Source organism: Monopterus albus, unplaced genomic scaffold, assembly GCF_001952655.1.
Source record: "Monopterus albus unplaced genomic scaffold, M_albus_1.0 scaffold26.1, whole genome shotgun sequence".
Classification (NCBI taxonomy): domain Eukaryota; kingdom Metazoa; phylum Chordata; class Actinopteri; order Synbranchiformes; family Synbranchidae; genus Monopterus; species Monopterus albus.
In genome coordinates, this window is record NW_018127906.1 from 2,675,225 (window position 1) to 2,694,304 (window position 19,080).

At 44.4% G+C, this 19,080-nt stretch overlaps 1 protein-coding gene across 5 annotated transcripts in view; it reads left to right on the forward strand.

The window, feature by feature from the left end:
• Window positions 1-19,080, forward strand: part of LOC109957345 (spermatid perinuclear RNA-binding protein-like) — a 64,082-nt gene that overhangs the window by 29,080 nt on the left and 15,922 nt on the right. For all 5 annotated transcript variants that reach the window (XR_002274541.1, XR_002274542.1, XR_002274543.1 and 2 more), the window contains exons 6-11: window positions 5,357-5,457; window positions 7,857-7,952; window positions 8,128-8,239; window positions 12,230-12,327; window positions 13,915-14,008; window positions 14,223-14,288. Coding sequence is in view for 2 of the 5 variants with exons in the window: in XM_020595154.1 (XP_020450810.1) it covers window positions 5,357-5,457; window positions 7,857-7,952; window positions 8,128-8,239; window positions 12,230-12,327; window positions 13,915-14,008; window positions 14,223-14,288 (567 nt within the window). In the remaining 3 variants the exon portion in view is untranslated. The remainder of the gene's footprint in view (window positions 1-5,356; window positions 5,458-7,856; window positions 7,953-8,127; window positions 8,240-12,229; window positions 12,328-13,914; window positions 14,009-14,222; window positions 14,289-19,080) is intronic.

Genomic DNA, 19,080 nt, shown 5'->3' on the forward strand with positions numbered 1-19,080 from the left:
TGTAAATGTTACTGTCACCAGCTGAAATGACGATGTCAGATCCAGAAAGTAACTTGGCCACGTTGTGTAGTTAACTTTGTCTGCCAGCTGGTGTTTGCACTCAGCCAAAGATTTGTTACAGAGAAAAACAACACTCTTTGACACAAATGTATAATTGTGAGAGGCCTGGTTTGTGAGTCTTCTCCTGTCAGTCACTCGGCTGATCGCGTAATGTCAGAGTCTTATTAGCAGATGTGTCAGATGAAAAAACGTCATTTGGGGAAAAACAAAATCCTGCACATTGTCACTTTACTCATTCACTTTTTTAACAATACATATTAAAATAATACTCCACTAATTTAACAGGTCAGTTAAATTAGATATGTAGCACGCCAAATCACAGCAGCAGTCCTCTTAGGGCACATAGTGAGGTCTAGACCTACAGTATGACCGAGACAAACCCTTTTAGGTCTGATTATGTAACATCTGTCCAGGGACTAGAAATGACAAATGACCTTTTGGTTAATTCTGGTGTGTTTACAGTAATGTTTATTAAAAACAGCCCGGATCTGGGTGGGTGGCCTTCTGCCTCGACCGGTTGGGGTGAGTGGATAGAGGAGAGAGAAGGAGAAAAGCATCAAGACACAACAACCACAAATAGTAACTGCTTCTTGAAACCACAGAGCTCCAGAGTCAGGGCTACAGAAAGGTACAGGGAGACAGAGAGGAGACACAGTTGGTGACGCGTAGTGGTGGCGTATAAATGGATGGAGAGAGAGAGAGAGACAGGAGAGGAGCAGAGCCCTAAAGACAGAAGAGTTGCAACACTGAGTGGCAGTGGGTCATCTGTAGGGAACAGCGGGATTTATCAGCAGTTACTATTGTGAATGACTTGTACAACCTTGCAGACTAATCTTGGTTCTGTTGTTTTAGATTTAGCTGATTTAGCTTGGTACTTTTTACAGTGACAATATTTGAGGGAGACAGTCACAAGGTTTTTTGACACCTGTCGCTACCTTAAAATGTAAAGTATAATTATTGCTACTTATTTGAACATCTTACTTTAGATGATAGCAGCCAAGTTAATGTAACTGTAAGTTAAGGAGAGGAGGGGAGCTCAGAGCATCATGGGAGGGCCCCCAGCAGCTCAGGCCTCAGGGTCACATAACCCTAACCCCATAACAAGCAACAGCAGTGTCCAAACCTATCATAAAACACACGCCCACTGATTTCATAGAATTTTTTCCATGGACAAAATGGTCGACTACAACCCGCTGGAACAGTTAAATATACTCAATACCAACGGGACGGCCATCTAAGATGGCTGGCAGTGTGATCTCTGTTAATGCCACACTCCTATAACACTGTTGGACTTGCATGGAAAAATGTATAAAAATCAGCAGAACCAGAGATATCGTATTTTCATTCCACACATTTCCCCTTCCATACCCACAATGCAACTCAACTTTTTTTTTAATTCAAATTTTAGTCTTCAGACTCGACAGGTGTTGACTCAACTGACATCACTCGAGGACACACACTGCTCCTCTGGAGACACTGAAAACTGACTTTGATGTTTAAAATTGGTGGAGTTGCCCTTTAAAGTCACTGATACTTAACGGGGGTCTGACTACAAGGGGCTGACAGTGTGCTGGGACAAAGATCTTGTTAATCTGATAGATGTGAATCTGGATCTGTAGCACTGACCGCAGGTGGCTGTTGGAGAAAAAGGTGTGCAGAGTAAGTAGTTTACTGTACTGTAGTACTGTAAATAGTTTACTGTACTGTTGTACTGTAGTACTGTAAATAGTAGGTTACACTTGTCATTCTAATGTGGCTGACGCTGTATAATCATACAAAACACAACACACCAGATCTTCAGTTATAATTCTTTTACTTCCCTTTAACTAACCTGCATCTTCTCCAGCTGTAGTAAAGTATTGTACACTTCAAGTACATAAGAGTTTTCCTTTTCAGGATGTAGCTGTGGGTTTTTAATGGATGTCACCACTGAAACGAGCTCCTGCCTCATTTGCGTGGAGTTTTTGTTAGTTTAAGAGATGGGAAGGGATTTAGCCTCAGTGAAAGTCATTAATCAGTAGCAGGTTGAGGAGCATTTGTCTGGTGAGTAACCTTGTTAGGAGTCTTAGCTGTGTTCCTCCTGTAACTGGCCTCTGCTCACTGACTGTTGGTTTTGTTGCCGTAGCTCCGCAGGTCAGCTAGCTGTGTGGACTGACACTCCTCTGCGGCCCCGCTGCTGACGAGGCGCCCCACCCCCACCCAGCAGCAGGAAACCCTGGGTACAAGGGGCTTCTCTGATAACTAAATCAAACCAACCCACTCACTCTTTGCCTCAGAATGCTCCTCTCCCCATCCTTCCCCCTTCCTCTGTTGACTGGATTTCTCTCTGGGTCACCGTAAAATTCTGGTCCATGTCTCACAGACTAAAAGGACAAAATAACTGCAGTACCCAGCAGCCTCTGTCCAGATGTGCTCTTCGTTGCTTTAATTACAGGGGCCGACCCTCTGTTGATCAGTTTTTATTGGCTCACAATGACATCCCATAATTTCATGTTGTAAAGATGGCGTTAGTTGAATTAATCTGATGTCCTGGCCACTAATCAAAGCGATGTTGAGGCGAACTTGGTGGGTGTTGTCCTTATCTGTATGTGGTGTTGACCTGTGAGTGATGGTTCCTTCATGTCCTGCCTCCAGGAAACTGCCTCTACAACCTGTCTGCATGTCGGGGGGAAATATGGGAATCGATGGTGCTGAGATCCAGGTCTGTAAAGTCAGCGAGCACTTACAAATTCTAGGCTTTAAAAAGTATTTTCCTTATACGATAAAATCTGTGTTTTTCTTTAATCATACACTTTAGCTCCACCATCAGTCTTGAATATGACCCTGGACTAATTGAGTCTTTTTGCTGCTGTAGCTTGGCGCTGATTTAATTTGTAGGTGGCACTCTGCATGCACATGTTTCAATTAAAAACACTAATTGAAAGTTAATTAGAAAATGTAAACTAAATGTCAGATTAATCCTGAGAGACTGTGACAGGCAGGCAGTAAATAGAAGCAATTTAGGGAGTGGAACAATTCAACAGTTAGTTTAATAAGTGAAAGATTAGTCACATTATTTACATGGAGGGCAGACTGCAGGTGGTGGCGGGTGCCAGACGTGGTGTGAACATCCTGCCGAAGCCCCGGTGTTCATGTCAGATGATCTTTTTACTTGTCACTGGGTCCTGCAGCGGGCTTCGGGCTGTGCTGTCATAAATCTGAAAGTTGACACCGTTCTCTAACCCTGATCTCATTTACCTTCGAGCTGCCTGTAAATCCTACTGCCACCCAAGCAAAGAGCAGCAGCTTGACCCGGCCTTGTTGCCTGTTGAAACAAGTTATTAATCAGTTGATTGACAGAAAAATCAATTGGAAAACATCAGGCATTTCTAATGGAAAATGTGCTGAATCACTGTCAATTTCATATCTTGAAGTTTAGATGACAAATATGAAGAAGCTGTCTTGGCCTCTGGGAAATTTAGTGGACATTTTCCACTATTTTCCAAAACTATGAACTATTCAGGTGATTAATTGAAAAATAATTGACAGGAATAGTCAAAAATAGAAAGCAGCTGCCTTAAACTTTGTCCAAAAATTTCCTTTTTTCCAATTAAAGTATTAAGTGTTAATGTTCATCATATTGAAGAGCAGAGTCCAGTCCAGAATTTGAAGTATGACGGCACAAGACAAATGTTTCACCCGATGTTTTCGTGAGGGCATCTTATAGCGTCACTCCACTAACCATAGCAGCATTAATGCCACTGTCAGAACCATTCCTGTGCTTTTCACTGACTTTAGTTTCTGACCAAACATATTTTGTAAGAGGGAGAAGTCTCACACCAGTTCCCAATTTCATTTGTTTCTGGGCACAAAACATAGAGTGCACCTAAAAGTTGACTCTTCCAACTCTGACAAATCATGGCATCAGCTGCAGATTTCCTGTCTGATTGGTACCTTATGTTACCCACAGTTCCCAGGGGCAGAACATGAAGGTCCTCAGTCATTGGTCTTGGGGGAGGAGAGAGACAGGACAAAGCCCGTGTCTCTCTGTGGCTCCTCCGTTTGTCTTCCACCTCTTCATCCTGTTCAGCTTTCACTACGGTCTCTACAGCGACAGACTGCTGCGCCACACGCTGCTCCTCAGCTCACATTACTGCTGATGTATCACAGGAATAAATTGGAATTTGAACACTGCAGATATTTGGAATTGGAGACAACACTGTTAGCTCCTCTCTCTGAGCAGAAGCTTTTTTTATGTCGGTGTCAGCGTTGCTGTTGGCCATGATTTAATCTCTGCTGGCTGCTGCTCATTGGAAGAGCTCCTTGAACCATAATGGCAGTGATTCCACTGTGATGGGCCATTTATCAAGTACTAATGTTTGCAACTTGGCAGGCTGAAGAACAAAGATAACGTTTCAAGTTGCAGAGAAGCGACTATTTTAGATTTCCTGGACGAGGTCTGTGATGACCTATGAGCCCTCGGTGCTGAGCTCTGCAGTGTGGTCTGCAGTCTGCCCCCCCCGTTGTTCGTCTGCTCGACTGTCCCACAGTTGGCACCCCTTAGCTGCTCCTGAGAACAATCAGCCGTCACTTTCTTTCCAGGGTGGTGTTCTCACTCTCAGATGTTTATGTTGTCATCTGCTGTCGCTCTTCTTCTGCTGTCGTTCTCCCATGGCTCTGCCTCCAGTCATGGCAGGAGTGCTCCCACAGGAACCCGGTGTGGAGAGACTGTTTCAGTCAAACATAAACATCTGACTGACCCCGCAAGAGTGAAAATACTAGCATGGCACCCCAGAAAACTGTAAGCAAGGTGTCTTTTTCTTCAAGCAGAAGGAGGCCAAGATGTCTGCACTGCTCCTTGCCTCCTCCCGGTCTCAGGCTTTCCTGAGCCAGTATTCCTGAATCCATCTAATGTGTGCTTGTTCTAAAGTGTTATTTTAAACTTAATCTGGCTTTTGGCCCCGAGTCGCTGCCATGCTCTCATTTTCGTCCTGCGTTGTAATTGATAACACACTAATATGGCAGGGGGCGAAGCCTTCAGCCACTGATCTGCATCTGGAGTGAGACTCCGGCTGGGCAGCAAGACGCATGCGCTCACGTCTACTCTGGTTCCTCCTGTCAGTGTTATGAACGATCCCGCCTTGTGCACGAGAAAGCCCCCACTCCCAGAAAATCATGGAATCTCTCAAATTTCCCCCTCCTAGCTCATTCAGTCAGATCAGTGGGTTTGCCTAATAATTTGCTGTCCAACCCTGCTGCCTGTGTGTCTGTGTGCGAGGGTGGGCGGTCAGCACGTCTCATCCTGTCCTCTCTCCAGAGGACGGCGGCCGGAACGACACTGAGGAGGAGGAGGATGTCCTGGACAGGCAGAAGTGCCGGGCTGCTCTGGCCTCACTCCGACATGCCAAGTGGTTCCAGGTGAGCACAGCGGGACTGAGGACACTAGTGCTCTGTGTGTTTACATTCTGGCCGGCAGCAGAACCTGTTCGACCAAATCGCGCTCTGTAACCTTTCATTATAAATGATCAGTTCCTTGACACAAGTGTCTCTGACTAAAATGAACATATCTGTAAAGTAACAAGATCTGCATCCCTAATCTTTGCAAAATATTATATCTCCTTTTCTTACTAAAATATTACAAGCTTAGATCTGAAGCATGATTAACATTTATGTGGTCCATGGTATGGATTCAGACACTGAGGTGATAAAAGACCTAAAGTCCTGTCTTAAGGGAGACGACGAGTCTAAAACAGGACCTTAACCACTTGGGACAAGAAATAGGTGGCAAAATGACAACCTGACTACGGAAATACAGAGCTTGACTGGCAGAATTGAATAAGCAGAGATGGGAGTGGGCAACGGAGGCCACCGAAACCCTCCGCACCTACATGGAACATCAAAGAGCACTGCAGCAAGAATTACTGGACTGAAAGTCACGACCCAGAAGGAACAATATGTGCATATTTGGAATGGCAGAGGGCGAGGGGGGAAACTTGGCAGCTGAATTTGTCAAAATAGACTGAACGAATAAATGGTCCTTCTGTGCTTTGACGGCACCTGACTGTTTATCTTGTGTGTTCATTTCCTACTATTGACATGACAGAAGTGGATGGAAATGCACATTAATTAACATTTTCTGTTGCTGATTTTTCTGAAATTCTATAATGATTTGTGGAACATTAGGATGGAAACTTGCCTAGTGAGTCCAACAGTGGAGTAACACACATTGTCAGCATTACATTATGTGTGGAGACATGAAAACCACATTCCTTTGCAATAGCGAGTGTAACACACATATCTGAAGAGGTGTCATGAATTGAGATAACATAACATAACACCTCTAGATATAATGAATAGACAGCAGGTGCCTGTACAGGAAGAATATGACGGTGGGATGTAACTGGAGGGTCTGAGGTTATGACAAGATTCTTCTCAGAGTCAGGTTTCAGCCGTCCTGAGTGATCTGAGGAGGGAGACGAGAGTCAAGGTCAGGTGAAGCGGGGAGCAGCTTCCCTCAGGGAACGAGAGCGAAATGAGCAGTAGCATCATAGTGAAGTGCTGCACTGTGGCCTGCAGGCGAAGCAGCACAAGGAGGATTTCATTTTCTTCAGACAGGGCTAATGCGACCCTGGGACCTCCACTGATTTGTAATTGCTGACACAATTAGTGATGTTCGTCTGCAAGTTTGAAACCTGAATTAAATTACCAACTTTGTTTTGTGAATAGTCATCCTGTGCAAATTGAAATGTCACTGATCTCCAGTATAATTAGTTTTTTATGTTAATGTCATTATTCTTTAGGTCGTACAGTTCTTCAGACTCTTCCTTTTAGCTTTGGTACAACCTCGAGAGGAGGGTGGAAAGATTTTAACAGGGTTTTATTCCGCTCACATTATTCTCCTTAAATGCAGAGGTCACACAAGGTCAACCGTATGATACAAGCAGGTGACAAGTGAAAGGACGACCCAGTACACAGAGTCCCAGTGAGGCGCTGGGCCACCACATGCACCAGAACAGCTCCACCTTGGCAATGACTCTCCAGGTCTCTGAGCTCTCCTGGAGGGATGAACACTGTTCTTCCAGCAGATGTTCCCTCATGTGGGGTTTTGGTGACGGTGTCTACCACGTCGCTCCAACATCTCCCATAGCTGTTCAACAGGGCTGAGACCTGGTGACTGGGAAGGCCACAGCATCTGGTTCACATCATGGTCATCCTCATCAGACCAGTCGGTGACCCCTCGTGCACTGGATCCTGGAGGAGACCGCTCAGTTCTTTAGGTTCTTCCTTTAGTGTCACTGTCATGACATTAAAAATCACTAGTTTCGGTGCATGAAGGACTAATAAAATGTTTTGTTTCTGTCGTGCAGCAAAAATGAAATGCCAGATAATGAGGAGGCAACTACTACTGTAAAAACTGCCAAACATTTCTGTTGTAACATTTTAAAATATAAAAACTCCCATGACAACATTGGTAAACACACAACCAGTGTGGTCTGTAAGTTATGTTTATAATACCAGCTCACACAGGGACTTGTAGATTAGCTGGCTGCAGACAGTGGTATGGTTATGCCCCTCAGAGCCCAAACTTTGTGTCAAAGAACTGAACATTATCAAATTAAGTATCACAATGGTATTAGAAGCATACTGAAATTTCATGGGACATGGAAATGCCTCTTGAAGCGCTGGAGATCTCTTATCTTCGAGCTGTGAATGTGCCTGGGGTTCATATTTTGGAATTTGTGCTGCTCAGCCTTGAATGTTGTCTTGTTGAAATGCTCCTCATGCTGTCGGTAAGTTTTGTCTATCTGTCCCCTCAGGCCAGAGTCACAAATCTCAAGTCCTGCGTCATCGTCCTGAGGATCCTAAGAGACATGTGCAACAGAGTGCCGGCGTGGCAGCCTCTGAAAGGATGGGTAGGTGGCGGCCAGAGTCAGAATGGCTCTTTGTACATAGAAGATGTGAGATGGTGTACTCGCAGACAGAATGGAAAACAGAAATGTTAAAGGCTTATGTCCTGGGCTTTAAACCCAGAATCACGACTGTAACTGCCTCAGTTTAAGCTGTTCTGTGTCCTCCCTGTGTCTGCAGCCTCTGGAGCTGATCTGTGAAAAGGCCATAGCCACCTGTACCCGGCCTCTGGGTCCAGGTGAGGCCCTGCGTCGAGTCACAGAGTGCATCGCCTCTGGGATTCTCCTGCCAGGTCAGTGGCCAGCGCTTCACAGCAGCCTCCAGGCTGTGCTTGCATTTGCCCCTCTCTGCTATATGCTCCAGGCTACAGATTATCCAGTTTAACACTTTACCAACCATGAGGTTGTTAAATTTGTGTTCAGTAGAAGGTGAACTGTCAAGTGAACTTGAGAGGCGACATACAGAACCTGTGGAAGGACACCGATAGAAACAAATGTGTGCCAAAATCACCAAAGCAAAATAAAGATTTGTTTTCTCCAGGTAAAGGTTTTTCAAGTTAAGCATAAACATTTTGTTCACCTCAAGTTGTAGACTGCCCTTCAGTAATGTGCCTACAAGACAGAGGCTGTAGAAACGCTAGTCAGGTTGTTGACTGGCTGACCTCAGAGGAGTACTGGTGAACTGCCAGATGGATCGAGAAGGGGAGGCACAGCTTTGCAGGAGCTGGGTGCCACAAAGGAAACTCCTGTAGCTGTAGAACTGATGTGGGCTCTGTCCTGACAGTGGAACTGGTCTGCATGAACGAAGGGTGTCTGCTGCTACAAGCTGTCCAGATGTGGTGCCAGATGTGGTGCAGTCAGATTTGGATCTTGGTCTGTACTCTGTGTGAAGCTGGGCTGGACTCTTTGCCTCCGAATCTGACTGTGATGCTCAAGGACAGAATCTGTCGGCATAGCAAACTCTTTCTGTTGATGAAGTAGTTCTCACCTCGCTTGACCGTGACCTCCAGCGCTCACTGGAGAGGTTTGCAGCCAAATATAAAAGACCTCCGTGTCTGAGATCATGGTGCTTGTGATTCTCCTGCCTGGTTGTATCTCAGTGTGTTTTCATACAGTAAGTGAGCAGCCAGCAATCTGTGGATCATGGTGGTGTTTTACAGTCATGGTGGAGAAGATGAAGCTCTCAGTTTAACAGTTGGTCTGTGATCTAACATCTTCTATAGTCATGTGTGCAGTGTGGTGACCGCATGAATGAGACTGTTTACAAGAGGCTAAAATTAAATGGGAGCCTCTCTGTGGACGTCCACCTCGTAGGAGAGTCTGGGCCAAGCCAGAACACTGTGAATGGATTCAGTCTCACGATCTCCCAGGAGATGATGCAGAGGAAGTCACTCCACTGCAACACAAGCAAATGGAGATACGACTATTATTCACTGACACAATGTTTGAAGTCTGTCCTTGTGAGAAAAGGACGTTTGCACTCAGTGTAGTGCTGATGTGGCACACTAACAGGGTTCACATGTAGGCCCTTTACTTTTAAACTGTTTTAATCCTGCAGGCGATGAAATTCCTTGTGACAGAACTTAATCTGTGTGAGGCGTCAGTGGTAAGAGTCACCATAACAAATGGATCCGGTGATCAGACTCTGCTCAGGGAGCAGCAAAATGACATTACCAAGTTCGACACTGAAAGTAAAACCAGCGAGGACCCTTGAAGGACCACCAAAGATATATAATTTAATCTGAATGGAATTGTGGCTTGTGTGTCTGTTGTATCTATTTAAATTGCTGATCTGATGTTTGTGAGATTGGCTGATTGATCAGTGCATCTATTAATAACTGCATCTTTACTGCAATGGCACATTTCCAAGGGGTCATGAAAGATGTGCCTCAGGTGGAGTCGGTCACTGCAAAAATCTTAAACTTGTTCATTGTTTGGTCCAGACAGAGATAAATGATCCATTATCAGATGAATGTACATGATTGTTGGTTCAGACGTTGATTCCCAGACGACCAGTCCTGCCGTTGATCCTCCTCCTTTTCCTCTTAACGACAAATCTTGGGTGGATGTCGTGAAAATTGATTCAGACGTTCATGTTCCCCTCCAGATGAACTGTAAAAACTTTAATGATCCTCTGACTCTTCATCTAGCGCCATCATCAGATCAGACCTGTCCATTACTTAACGGTTCTCACAGTGTACCTGCAGAGTCAGTCTCAGATGTAGCATGTTAACACACTGAACTAAGCTGCTGAACATGGATAAAAACTGCTATAGGTTCTGCCTGACCTCCGGCTCCTGATGCCTGGCAGCAAATTAAAAGCAGAAATGTAAAAGAAACAGTAGCCTAGGGACTGAAAACACAGTTTTAAAGTTGGGAAGCTAGTAACTAAGAGGCTAACATACACAGAAACAGCTTTTTATAATCCGTAGAAACATTTAGCAGAATCGGTGACGGCTGTGTTTTAGTGTAACCCTGGTGTTTGGCTGTAACCTCGTTACACACAGGGCGTCCTGAAGGTTCATGAGCGGGTAATGGAAAATGTAAGCGTGATCATTTTAAACCTCTGGAGTGGTTCTGTACATTGCTGTGTATAGATGAACTTGTCTTGTAGTGTTTTCTGTTACTGTTTGTGGACACACTGAGCAGTGTGTGTGTGACTGTAACCAAGTGTCATGTGTTAGCTCAGACTGCTGAATAATTCTTATGATAATTAGCAGTTGGTCTTTGTTAACCACACGAGTGGGTGTAGAACAAGCCAAACGTTTGTCTCATGGTATGTGTGATGCTGTGGGTTTCTGTGTCACTCTGGAGTTCACTGAGATCATTTATGGCTGCCGTTTCCCCCACTGATCAGCGTACAGAGGAGCTTTATTTAATATTTATACATGCAGGATAGTGCTGTGTCCACAGTAAGTCTGCACCATATCATAGTGTCAATGATGTACCGGTAAAATCCCAGATGAGAACTGTCATCTCGCGATAATGATGCTTGGATTTTCGCCAACGTGGCGTGTCACAGATATGTGAGGAAATGAGAAAAGGAGCTTCCACCACCATTTGGAAATGCTTCAGATGTCAATCAAACATTTGAGCTTCACAAGTTGTCTGAAACCCGTACAAAGAGTGGAAACGCATCAGATTTGTTCTGGCACCTCGTGCAAAAACACCAGGCAGAGCACGAGGAAGCGTTGGTCCAACAACATGGAAAGTACTGTCACAGCTGCTACAACTGTGTTGATGTTGAACTGTGGCATAAATACACCACCAAATAGTACTACAGTATTTTCCATTTGTCATTATCTCAAAAATATAATTTAATATGATGAACTAGTTTTTAGTAGGTCTGTACCTGACTGAGGATTTTGTCAGATGGCTCTTCAGTGCGACTATTTGTTCTTTTTCTTTCTGTTTTCAACGTGCACAGCCTGGTCTGTCAGTAAATCAAGTGGCCTGAATTTCAGTGATGACTTCAACCATATTAACATCAGTATTTAAGTGGCAAAGACTGACAGAAACACATTTCTGAGCATCTAAAAATCTAAACAGCTGCATATGATGTTACACTGCGACCTATTTAAATTGATGATATCTAACATCGGACTGCCACATGGATTTCTCGGAATAACGAGACAGGCAGCTCACTTGTGTTTTCCTTTGAAACTGTGCTCTTATAGGCAGGTTTTCTCTTCTGCAGCCGAGTTTACCAACAGGTTTGAGCTGCTCCTGTGTGTTTGGTGCGGTTATTTATAATTCCCCATGTATTTTTATTAGCTTCCTAGTCACGTTCCAATGGATGCATGTTGCAGAAAAGGCTGTGTTGCACTTTCATGGAGATGGGTAAACATGGTCTAGTTAAGAAGTACTTTAGTTTCATTCAGAAAGAGTTGGTGCAGTAACAGAACACAGTATATTGTTGCTGTCTGTGTTATGTGAACAGGCAGGTTTATTGACAGCAGCCCTTCTGAAAAATGTTCCTATTCAGCTCAAATAACTTGATTTTCCCAGATTTTTTTTCCCCTCCTCTCTTTTCCTAATCCGTGATGTGGGAAACCTTTGGCTCCCACGGTTGATCAGAGCAGAGTGGTGATGTGACTGGGTTTTTACTCTGAATGCCCTGAATCACTGATGAGTCACTGCTGTGTTCAGTGTCCACAGGAAGAGTCAGTAAATTACTTTCAAGGCTGTTTTTCTGTCAAGTGAAATAAAGCAGGGCTCAGCATGTACGTTGCTGTGTGAGTCTGAACCCGATGTGGAAACACTGACCTGGTTTTTCTTCACAGGAGGCCCAGGAATTCATGACCCTTGTGAGAGGGAGCCTACAGACGTCCTGTGTGACCTCAGCGCCCAGCAGGCCGATGCCATCACACTCAGCGCACAGGTCAGTCCACCTGCAGAGCAGCAAAGAGTGTTTCTAGGTAAAATCTTGAGCCAGATTCAGCATTTCTTTCTGACAGTATACAGTTGTTCTCCATCACAGTAAGGCTACAGCGAATGATTCTTTCCGTTTTCAGTTAATATAACAATTATTTTGTTGTTTTGTTTTGTTTGACCAAAGATATTTAATTCACTGTCATGTTGAATGAGAATGTCGTGGCACAAATTCTCTTTTCGTAGGACTGTATTCTTGCACTTGTCTCCCACTGGAGGAGTTGAAGGTTTAATGTCTTGTTCAAAGGCACGTATGATAGGAGCAGTTCCCACCCACATGATCCTGTCTGCTCCAGGGCTCTGAACCTGAAACACCTTCATCAACAGGTCCCCGTCTCTCACCTCTGGGCCACAGCAGCCCAGGCTTCAAAAAGCTAATGAAGTCTGTCAACGTGACATGAAATTCATCAAGTCTGGGGAGAACAAAAACATAACTGTTTTACTGAACAGCAAAAACAAAGCACACATTCAGCCTGTGTGGAAGTTCTTTGAGATTTCTTGTGTGATTTGAGATTTAAAGATAATCATAGTCTGAAATAAGTGTAGTTTAGAAGCAGAGTTCCTCCCTGAAGACGAATCAACCACATTTTAGATGTACTTTTTACTTAGCTTGCATGATAATAAGTCTTCCATTACAGTACAGACATTTGCCTCAGAGCATTATAAACTTCCTGTTTCCTGCAATAAAACCACACGCTTACTGATCAGAGCATAATCATTATCTGGCTTGGAGCTGTGCGACTTGTGAGGCCTTGAAACATGCCACTGGGGAGTCTTTCCACCCTGCCCACTGCACCAAAGTCAGCATTTCTTCCAGGAAATCACACGAGTAACGCTCCCTCCTGTTGCACTGGCTGAAGGAGGGTTATTTAAATTGAGTCCTCGGCTGCCACGGCGAAGCCCCATCAGCACTATAAATAGCAGAGCGACTGCAGAAGCCCGGCCTCTGACCTCAGATAAGCAGCCCCTGGCTGCTGCGGAGACTTGATGGACTGACAGCCTAATTAGCCACATAATGAGTGTGGGAACACGCCTCCGCCGTTTGCACCCACGCCAACACTACTACTAGCACCAGTGCTGTTGCTAATGCTGCCACTGCTACCGCTTTACAGCACAACAAAGTATGACCCCGGGCGGAAAATGTGGATTCAGCTGTGAAATATGAAGGATTCATCTTTTCCGCTCGCACTCTCTCTGTGCCTCTGCCTTTGTTCTGCTCTCTGGGGCTGGATGAAGGATGCCTGAAATGGAAGTCTGGGAATATTTTCTTCTTTTCCTTTTCCTCCCTCATTTGTGCAGTCTGACTGTTGTTTCCTCCCCTCTATAGTGGATGACGTTTCTCCCAGTAGGATTAGTTGGTTTACACAAACATGGGGCTGCTCACACACGTTTCCCTGATAATTAAAGCGTATTGATCAGAGAATAAATTGTTTTGTTGCCGTTTGTTAATTTCCCTGCTGTCCTGTCAGAGCAGAGGGGTCCTTCTGATGCTTCACCAGGCCAATGATGTGCTCTGGGGTGTGTGTGTGTCTTTCAGCATGCGTTACGCCTCCTAGCCTTTGGACAGCTCTACAAGGTCCTGAATATGGATCCTCTCCCTGCCAGCAAACCCTCACCAAGGCTGGTAGAAGGTGCGTCTGTGTTTATCTTCACGTTTGGATTCCTATTTTAATCTCCCCACTACTGTATTTTCTCCTCTTCTTGTTTCACTTCCTCTCTGTAAAGCAGCGTCTATACTCCTCTGTATTGTAATAATAGTAATAAGAGTATGTTTAGAGGACGTGCGTCTTCTCTCTGTGTGGGATGTGTCATGCTGTAGGTGATCGCTCTGTTTCCACCCTGCAGGCTGTCAAAAGAGGCTTCGGGAGGATGTGGGATCAGATGACAGAGACTTCATCAAGAGGATGAAAGGTGACTTTCACCCTCAGCTTGCTTTGGAGGAACTGTATTTCACTTGGGCCCAGTTCTCTTCCTCTCACCTTAGAAATCTAAAAAAACTAATGCCTAAACACACATTGCTACATTCAAAAAGTGACTATACGTGCTGCAAAGTTACAGATACGCTCACGTTTTTAAACACGCCGCTCTTCACAGCCTGTCGTGACTCAGGATGGTGAGCTGGCTGTGGCTAACCATGAATGTGTTATTAGAGCGGGATATGGCTCGCCACTCAGATCCCCTCAAATTTCCCCAGCAGCCACTCGAGGTACTGCAACGAAAATCCTCATGAGGCCTAAAAAGCATTTTCTCATTAGACTACACTGATAAAAGAGACGTCTGTTAAACTGTTGACAGGTGCCAACTATAAGAGTTATCACTCTTTCTATTATGAGTCTTTAATCCATGGAGGTTTTACATTTGTAAAGCTTTCCCAGGGCCTGGAAGACCTCGTTTTATTTTAATGACATCAGCCCAGTGTAACTTGGGAACAAACGCATGCGTGGCAAGGATGATAATAATAATAATAATAATAATAATACTTTATTTGTATAGCACTTTACAACTGCCGGGGAGCCCAAAGTGCTTCACAGAAAAACATATATTAAAAATATAGAACCAGCTACATAAACAATAAAACCAAGAGCAAAGATAAAAACACACAATATAATATCAAACGCTAATGGGAGACTTCCATATCAAAGCATAAATGTAAGACAACAGACTAAAAGCCATTGACATGATGCCACTGGAGCCCATTAGACACAGAAAACCAGTCTAAAGAGATGAGTTTTTAGTTTAGACTTAAAAGACGACAGCTCAGTTATGGACCGTAACTCCGGCGGTAAGGAGTTCCAGAGCCTGGGGCCGTAAACGGCAAACGAACGATCACCCCATTTTTGTCCGCGGGACAACCAAGGACAGGTGCTCTGAGGAGCGTGGAGCCCTAAGCGGAGTACGAATGGACAACAGGTCAGACAGGTGCGGTGGAGCAAGGCCATTAGTAGACTTAGATGCAAATAATAATACCTTGAAATCAACTCTGAACTGCACTGGCAACCACTGTAGCAAGTGAAGGACCGGGGTGATGGATCACGCTCTCGGATCAAAAGTAGCACGTGCGCCCTCAAACATTTTGGCGGGGACATGCTTCCATATGTTTCCAGTATAAATATTTCAATAAAACGGCTACAGTGTACATGGTCTTTAGTGAATGTGTATAGAATGAAGGATTACCCTGGTCTGGCCCTGGAATTATGAACAATAACTTGGTTTATTTAGACTCTGTGTCTGTCTGTATCTCAGTTTGTGTCCGTTAATGCTTCTTAAGATGCTGCCACCATGATGAGATTTAAAAAGCTATTAGTTGTGTAATATTAATGTCAAAATATGAAAGAGTACAAAATATGGGCTGTCAGCCTTTAGAGGCCTGTATTGGTTGAACCCACGTCATGTGAGGAGAAAACTAAGCAGGTGTTTGTCTCTTTACAGCAGAGGAGTGGATAAAGAGGAATTTGTCACTCAGTTGTATCTAGTGACAGACAAAAGGCTGTGGTGTGTTTTGTGTGTTTGTGTGCTGACAGCTGTAAACTACAGTTAACTTCAAACACTGTGCTTTCTGACAGGCTCTGTGTAAAAGGTGTAAAAGCGAGTCAGTGGAGCTGAAAGGAATGAGCAGCGAGGCAGAGGTTTTCTTAGAAATCACAGCGCTCTGGTACATGGAGAATGAAAACGGCCTGTCAGGTTAAAAAATGGCAACTTGCTGTCAGACAGTTTCACTTCAATCCCTGTATCAAAGACAGAAAATACCCCGACCTTTCCTGAATATGATTTATTGTAGGTTAGTGTTTGAAATTCAGTCGGCACGTCTGATATCCTGACAAGATCGTATTAGGAATCCAGTTTAGTGCAGTGGATTGTGTTGCCAGCTCAACCTTCACTTTATCTGAAAGAGGCATCACATCACCGAGCTGCAAAAACGGGTCAAAGAGAAGTTAAAATTCTTCAAGGAGCTGTCAGGGCAAAGGCTTTTAAGTCAGATTTTTCCTTGAAGCAGCAAATTGTGTGGCATTATCAGATTCCAGGAATCAGTCTGCTCCTGTGTTTAGGTAAGAAAAGGTCTGAGTCCAGGTCTTCATGTCAGTGGGATTTAAAACTAGGACGGTGCAAACAGCAAACTGGCCACCGGTGTTTCTTCACCATCCAGGTCTTCATGAGGACACAAATTCAGGCCGGTAGATACAAAACCAGATAAAGAACTGTTTTTCTTAAATAAGAAGTTAATGCAATTGAGACAAATACTGCATGAGGTTAAAGAGATGTGCAGGTGTTAACAAACAAACAGGAGGTTTGTAAGCTAGTTGTGTGGTAACTGAAGGTAGTTGTATGATCGTTATGTGACTGACTGTGAGAGTGGTGCCAAGGACAGAGGGGGAACCTGAGCTGATGGATGTAGAGAAAGGCTCATGTTTAAAATACCGATGGGTCAAAACGGGCCATAATACCAGCTCTTTAATCAAATGAAATAATGCTAGCTATGTTGTTACTTCATGAACTGCTACTTCCACAGTAATACTGCGCATAATGTGGAGCAAGGCAGAGGGGTGTGTGTGTGTGTGTGTGTGTGTATGTGTATGTGTGTGTGTGTGTGTGTGTGTTGGATTGCTGGTAAAATATGTGGGGAAAAAAAGCTACATTATTTTAGACACTTCAGCTTCAGTAGCACTTCAGCGTTGCTCGGTTCCATTTGGCAGGTCCTGCCACATTCTAAAGTGCAGCTATTGATGTTGAAACATTGCCTGTACGTCACTTTGATGTCTAGAAAACTGTCACTTCCACTTCTCTCCTGCATACTGCACATCGGCATCTTTTTCTCTACTAATCAGCAAAACCGGGCTCGCTGAGTGCCCTTACAGTTCAGCCGTCATCAGCTGATTATGAATCAAATCTTGCCTGTTGCTGCACTAGAGATACACCAGTGTCACTCATCAGCTGCGTCTCTCTAGTTGAGGCCTAATTGGCCAACCTCTCATTAGATTTTCATTTCATCTGTAACGTGGAAGCTTTCAGCATGCATTTGGCTCTTCTCCAGGGCTGCATGTTGACTGGCAATAGAGTAGGTTTTTATGCCATAGTACTGGACAGAGGAACAGGAATAGGCAGCACCGGATGCTGCTGACCATCAGTATGATGCATAGCTGCAGAATGTAGCAGTGCAGCACCCTTCAATCAGGCATTTGAGGTGGCCTGTGTCTGTACTACTGAAAGATTTTTATACTTTTTTTTATCAGTCATGTAACACCCCTTTTTAATAACTGTGAGCAGCACAGGCCTTCAACATACTTCATGCAAGTATACAGATGTACAATATAGTACACTGACTCAACGCTACCACTAGCTGACTTGGCTAAACTGTGCTAACAGACCCGGTATCGTAATGAAGTTAAGGATAAACTCACTATGACAGCATCTCTGAGGGTCTTATTAGTGTCAGTCCTTAACCACAGCCACAGCAGAACTGTCTGTCTGCAAAACTGAGGTTTATTATAGAAACAGAAGCTGTGAAAGTCCAACTCAGTCAAGTCTAAAAGCTGGAGAGAGGAGCCGCCTGTCAGTCACAGCTGTCAATCATCAAAGCTGCTATAAGCTCAAAAATCTTATTCATGGAGCAACAACTGACAACATCAGTACCACCAGTACCGGTTTTAGAGGCCTGAATCAATCAGTCAAGACCATAATATCTTCTGGAACCAAGTATTTGCAGAGAAATGTTTGAAGCCTTTTGAATTAGGATTTTTTTTTTAGAGCCAACATCTGGCGGCTGTCAGTGACACTGACATTTAAGAAACCTCACCACTGACTTCAGCCTCCAGCTGTGTTCACATCTGCTCAGATTAATGGTAGAAAATGAACCATAGTTCAATTAAACTGGACCAAACAACACAAGTTTGAAATTTCCCTAAAAGACACTCAGCAGTTCTTCCACTGACAGCTGCTACCTCCCTCTCCCTCTGTCCTTCTGTTGGTGTCGCAGTAATTAAATTGGCCCTCACTGGGACGACCGTCTCTGGCAACCCTCATCTGCTCCCAGTTCAGAGGTGGTGACAGGAGCCAGAGATAGAGAGGGATTAATACTGCAGGCTGGTGCCACACTATTATCTCAGCACCTCCCACCACTCAGTCACACACACACATCGGTGTATGGGCATGCACACTCACCACATACACACAGTGCATTAACACCTCCTCCTCTCTTTCTCCCAGCACCTGTCCATCAGCACCTTCACATTACACGGCGGCTCCATCCATATTCATAGTGAACCACACGTCAGTCTTAAGTGGCTGTCAGAGCGTCACAGTCATTATACACAGCGACTGCAGGACAAGACGAGTATGTGTCGAAGCTGCTGTGCACTTCACAAGCAAGAGGTGTTCTCCCAGTGATGCCTGTTTAAACTACCATATGGAAATTAGCTCAGTATTTCCAGTATCGCTTTAAAGCTGTGCTACCTAATTTCAAAATAAAATCCTATTAATTCAAAGGTAAAATCCTGACCATGTTAGGTGGCTAATTCTACCAAAACAAACAGGTTAGCTTTAGATGCTAACACATCCAGAAGGAAGAAGGCCAAATCTGGATCCAGTCTGAGTCCTCTGGCTGCCTTTAACCCTCTCCATGTCAAACAGCCAAACCCATGTTAACCCTGGTTGTTGCTCTTTCTTTGTCCCACTCTCTCTGTGCTAAAGACGCCACCTCTTCACTCTG